At 60.4% G+C, this 4,471-nt stretch overlaps 2 protein-coding genes across 5 annotated transcripts in view; both read right to left on the bottom strand.

Moving 5' to 3' along the window:
* LOC106149641 lies at positions 1-1,026 on the bottom strand (the record flags this gene model as incomplete). The annotated part of the gene is given in 1 exon segment (XM_013519140.1): positions 1-1,026. A coding segment is annotated over 1 exon segment (336 nt), but the record flags the coding sequence as incomplete, so codon positions are not given.
* Stat3 (signal transducer and activator of transcription 3 (acute-phase response factor)) overlaps positions 1-4,471 on the bottom strand; it is a 28,180-nt gene that overhangs the window by 3,463 nt on the left and 20,246 nt on the right. For 2 of the 4 annotated variants that reach the window (XM_013519137.1, XM_013519139.1), the window contains 7 exons: positions 3,704-3,787; positions 2,990-3,088; positions 2,757-2,892; positions 2,119-2,171; positions 1,930-2,024; positions 1,709-1,848; positions 1,035-1,247 (listed from right to left, as the gene is read on the bottom strand). In XM_013519137.1, coding sequence (XP_013374591.1) covers positions 1,035-1,247; positions 1,709-1,848; positions 1,930-2,024; positions 2,119-2,171; positions 2,757-2,892; positions 2,990-3,088; positions 3,704-3,787 — 820 coding nt within the window. The remainder of the gene's footprint in view (positions 1-1,034; positions 1,248-1,708; positions 1,849-1,929; positions 2,025-2,118; positions 2,172-2,756; positions 2,893-2,989; positions 3,089-3,703; positions 3,788-4,471) is intronic. The other 2 variants (XM_013519138.1, XM_013519135.1) reach the window with 1 other exon arrangement.

The raw sequence follows: 4,471 nt of genomic DNA on the forward strand, positions 1-4,471 counted from the left end.
GGCAGGAGGGAGGCGGCCGCGGAGCGCGGCAGACAGATGAGCGGCTGGCCGGGCGGCTCGGGGAGGGTGGGGGCGGGGCATCTCCCGGCGCTCGCTGCCTGCCACCTGCGCCAGCCTGGGCACCCAGGTCCCCTGCGGGAAGGGCCCCGCTCCTGGGGCCCCGCGTCCTGTGCTGCAGGAACAAAGGGCCCAGTGCAGCGGATAAACTGATCCCCTAACGGAAGGCAAGGTGTGCCGGGAGATAAGGACCGACAGGAAGTGGGCTGAAGTCTCCCGTGCTGGGTGGAGCTCGGCAGAGCTCAGCGCCAGAACAAAGGCTGGGGACAGAGGCGACATCAGGGCCCCTCCCCAGCCCTGCCCTCCCTCCTGAGAAGCCGTAGGCCGTGGGAGAGGGGCTGCTCAGGGTGACGGGGCAGACGCGGAGGCCAAAGGGGCGCTGCCCGTGGAGGGAGTCGGGAACAAGACGGGAAAGGCAGAGCCGCCCGCCCGGCACCCTGCAGCCCGCTTCCGCCAGCAGCCGTCTTCGCCAGGGACACCGCCCAGTGGCCGGGGTGGGGACAAGAAGCACGCTGGGCTCCACCAGAGCCCTGGGCCTCGCACGGACAGAGCCGCCCCTTATTCTCATCAGGGATGTGTGAGTATACGTGTGCGTGCACATGCATGGATGTGTGTGTGCTCGCGTGTATACGGGTGCACATGCATGGATGTGTAAGTGTGCACGCACGCATGTGTGCATGTGTACATGGGTGCACATGCATGGATGTGTATGTGTGTGAACGTGTGGGTGTGCGCATGCACACACATATGTACACATATGCATATCGATGCGTGTGCACGCATGGATATGCATGTGTGTACATGTGCACGTGTGCATTTCCCCCTGCAGACCGGGGACCGCGCACGCCCTCCCTGCCCTCCTCTCAAGAACAAAGTCCTCGCGTTCACCTCGCCCTTCCCTGCCCAGCCCCCTCCCAGGACCCTGAAGTTTCTAACCTCTTCCCCAGCATCAGTGCCGCACACGGAAAGTCAACAACTACCTGGGTCGGCTTCCGGGTGCTCCTGGCTCTCCGGCCGGCAGTACTTCCCAAAGGCCTCCTCCTTGGGGATGTCGGGGTACAGGTAGACCAGCGGGGACACCAGGATGTTGGTGGCGTCCATGATCTTATAGCCCATGATGATCTCCGCGAACGACATGTTGTTCAGCTGCTGCTTGGTGTACGGCTCCACCGACTGGATCTGGGTTTTGCCTGGAAGGAAGGGCGATGTGCCCCGGCCAGGTCACCTCCGAGAAAACCGTGGGGAGACGGGCGCTGGGGGCCAGGCACTGTGGAAACGCTCAGGCTGGCTTCTACTGCTTGCTTTTGAGACAGGGTCTCACTACGTAGTTCAAGCTGCCCTTGAACTCACTATGTAGCCCAGCTTGGCCTCAAACGCACACAGTGATCCTCCTGCCTCAGCTTCCTCAGTGCTGCGATTACAGGCGTGCGCCATCACGCCTGGCTAGGCTGGCTCTCTGGATGGCTACCTACCTTGGGACAGTGACAAACTTCCATAAGCTATACTGACAGGACAGCAAAGGAAGGAGACAAAGATCAAAGTCTCCACGGGCCCAGGCCAACCCTTCCACAGGGGAACAGAAGTCGCGCTCTGGGCCTACGAGGCGAGGCAGGCGCAAGGCCGGCGCTGTCCTCCAGGGGGCGCCGCTCACCGCTGATGTCCTTCTCCACCCAGGTGAAGGTGACGCCGCCCTCCTTGCTGCTCTCGCTGAAGCGCAGCAGGAAGGTGCCGGGCGGCTTGGTGCTCAGGATGGCGCGCTCCCGCTCCTTGCTGATGAAGCCCATGATGTACCTGGCGGCGGGCGACACGGGTCAGGGGTGCGGGTCGCGGGCTCAGCGCGCCTGCCCCCCACCGCCGCCTGCGTGGGCCTACCCTTCGTTCCACAGCGCCAGGATGTACTTCTTCACCAGGTCGATGATGTTGTCCAGCCACACCCAGAAGGAGAAGCCCTTCCCGGCCATGTTCTCCTGCGGGAGGGCGGGACCCCGGTCAGGGCAGGCGGTCAGCGCAGGCCGGCCCGTGAGGGCCCCCACACCCCGAGGGCTGCGTGAGATCGTGTACCTTGCAGAACTTGGCCCATGTGATCTGACACCCCGAGTAGTTCACGCCCGGTCCTGAGGGCAAAGAAGAACAAGTGCACGTTTTTTTTAGGGTAGACCAGGGTCCATTTGCAATTCTGCGATAGGCCTCGCGAAGTTGCCCGGGTTGCCCCTACCTCTCAACCCTTCTGCTTTGGCCTCCAGAGTGGCTGGAGTTACCAGGATGCGCCACTGTGCCTGGCTCAAGGCATTTTATTTCTGTGGTACTCAGGATTGAACTCAGGGCCTGGGCACTAACGCCAACCCCAGCCTTTATTTTTATTTTGAGACATCAACTTGCTAAGCTGCTAACTGCTTGGGTAGAGCTTGAACTTTCGATCCTCCTGCTTCAGTCTCCCAGCCTTCATGAGCCACCATGCCTGGCTTTTTTTTTTGAGGAGAGAAAAATTAGACTAAGTAAGGCACAGTGGCAGAAGCCTATAATCCCAGCCCTAAAGGCTGAGGCAGGAGGGTTGCTATGTGGTCCAGGCCACGCTGGGCTCCAGTAAGAAGCAAAGGATGCAGACATCACAGGGCAGCGCCTGGCCACTGAGGAGAGGTGAGCCTGCAGGCAGGCGGAGAGCGCCCGAGGGCGAGGGGCAGGCCGAGAGAAGTGCTCACCCAGGAGCTTCTCGGCCAGCGTGGTCAGCTGCTCGATGCTCAGGCCGCGCTTGGTGGTGGAGGAGAACTGCCAGCTCAGCACCTCGGCCACCTGGTCCCAGGTCCCGATCGGGGGCTTGGTGAAGAAGTTCACGTTCTGTGGAGGGACAGAGGTGCTGCGGCGGGCAGGCGGGCACGGGGGGGGGTGAGGGGCAGGCGGGCACAGGGCGGGCACTGGGCGGGGCGGCGCACACCTTGGGGTTGTTGGTCAGCATGTTGTACCACAGGATGGACGCCCAGGCGTTGGGCATCTGGCAGATGTTGGAGATCACCACGACAGGCAGGGAGTGGGTCTGCGGGCACAGGGTCGAGGTCAGTGCCCGCTCCCCAGCCTGGCTGGTGCCAAGGGGGCCAGGAGCACAGGCACGGGTCTTACCCGGGCTGGCTCAAACCTCCCCCTAGCCTCCGGCCCATTAGAAGAACGAGGCGGGCTCCAAACATCCAGGGTCAGCAACACCCAGGACACAGGGCTCAGACACCGAAGACTCCGCTTCCCTCCTTCTTTCCTTTTGTGTTTTTTTGTTTCGTTTTGTTCTGCCTCTTTGAGACAGGGTCTCACTATATACCCTAGGCTGGCCTCGCGCTCACAGCGATCCTCCTGCCTCAGCCTCCTGAGCGCAGGGATGATAGGCATGCGCCACCACGCCGGGCTCCAGTCTATGCTAAAGAGCAAGAAGGCTGGAGAGTGACTGCAGACGCCCGAACTGCACAGAGCCCGCGGTGGCCGGGCCTCCTCCGCCCAAACCCAACGGGGCCCTGCCAACCCTACGGGGAGCCTCGAGACCGGCGCTGTGCAGCCCTCGCTGTTTGGGGTGGCGGCTGCACAGGTGTTTGGGGAAAAGGAACTCGAGGCTCAGCACAGCCGCCCCGCCCACACCCCGGAGCCCTCGCAGCCGCCCCATCCGCACCTCCAGGTCGATCTTGAGGCCCTGGTGGTAGACCTCGGTCTCGAAGGTGATCAGGTGCAGCTCCTCAGTCACGATCAGGGAGGCCTGCGACATGGGGGATGCGTCCTCAGGGGGGCCCACCGCGTTTCTTCTCTTCCCACACACGCCGCTGGGGACTGAGCCGGCTCCCTGCAGAGGTGCTCTGCACCCCCCCAGGAGCTCAGGTGCCCCCCCCCGCAGAAGCCCCCACTCTTCCGTTCTCGGGATTTGCCATCCGCCAGCTTTTCCTTATGACTTACACATCTGTTTCTTGAAACAATTCTAGACATCTGTGAACTCTACACCTTATCCTCTGTGGCTCATGTCTCACTAGTTGTGAAACGAACCCACATGGCTGGGTTCCTACACTGTATTGCTTTTCAAGACTGTATAGTATTCCACTGAAGGACTACCAATTCTCCAGACAGGGTAAATAAGGTCTGTCTGGATGTTATCTGAAGCTCAAAGTCAGACTGCTGGGTCATTTGGTAATTATCTGCTGCTGCATTTACACAAAGATTTATCATTTTCAGTCCTGGGGCTGCCCTTGCTGTACTGGGGTGGAGCACCTCTCATCCCAGGGTGTGGCAATTTTTAAAAATGACTGAAAACTATTTCGGGGTCACAGGTACTGATTCTTAAATTTTTTCTTGACACAAAGAATACAATAACCTGAATCACTGGCCAATGACAAATACATGCGGGAGAAAGAACAAGCAATTTTTGTTTTGTTTTGGTTTGGTTTTTTTT

Source organism: Chinchilla lanigera, unplaced genomic scaffold (genome assembly GCF_000276665.1).
Source record: "Chinchilla lanigera isolate Chin_1 unplaced genomic scaffold, ChiLan1.0 scaffold00050, whole genome shotgun sequence".
In the NCBI taxonomy this organism is placed as follows: Eukaryota; Metazoa; Chordata; class Mammalia; order Rodentia; family Chinchillidae; genus Chinchilla; species Chinchilla lanigera.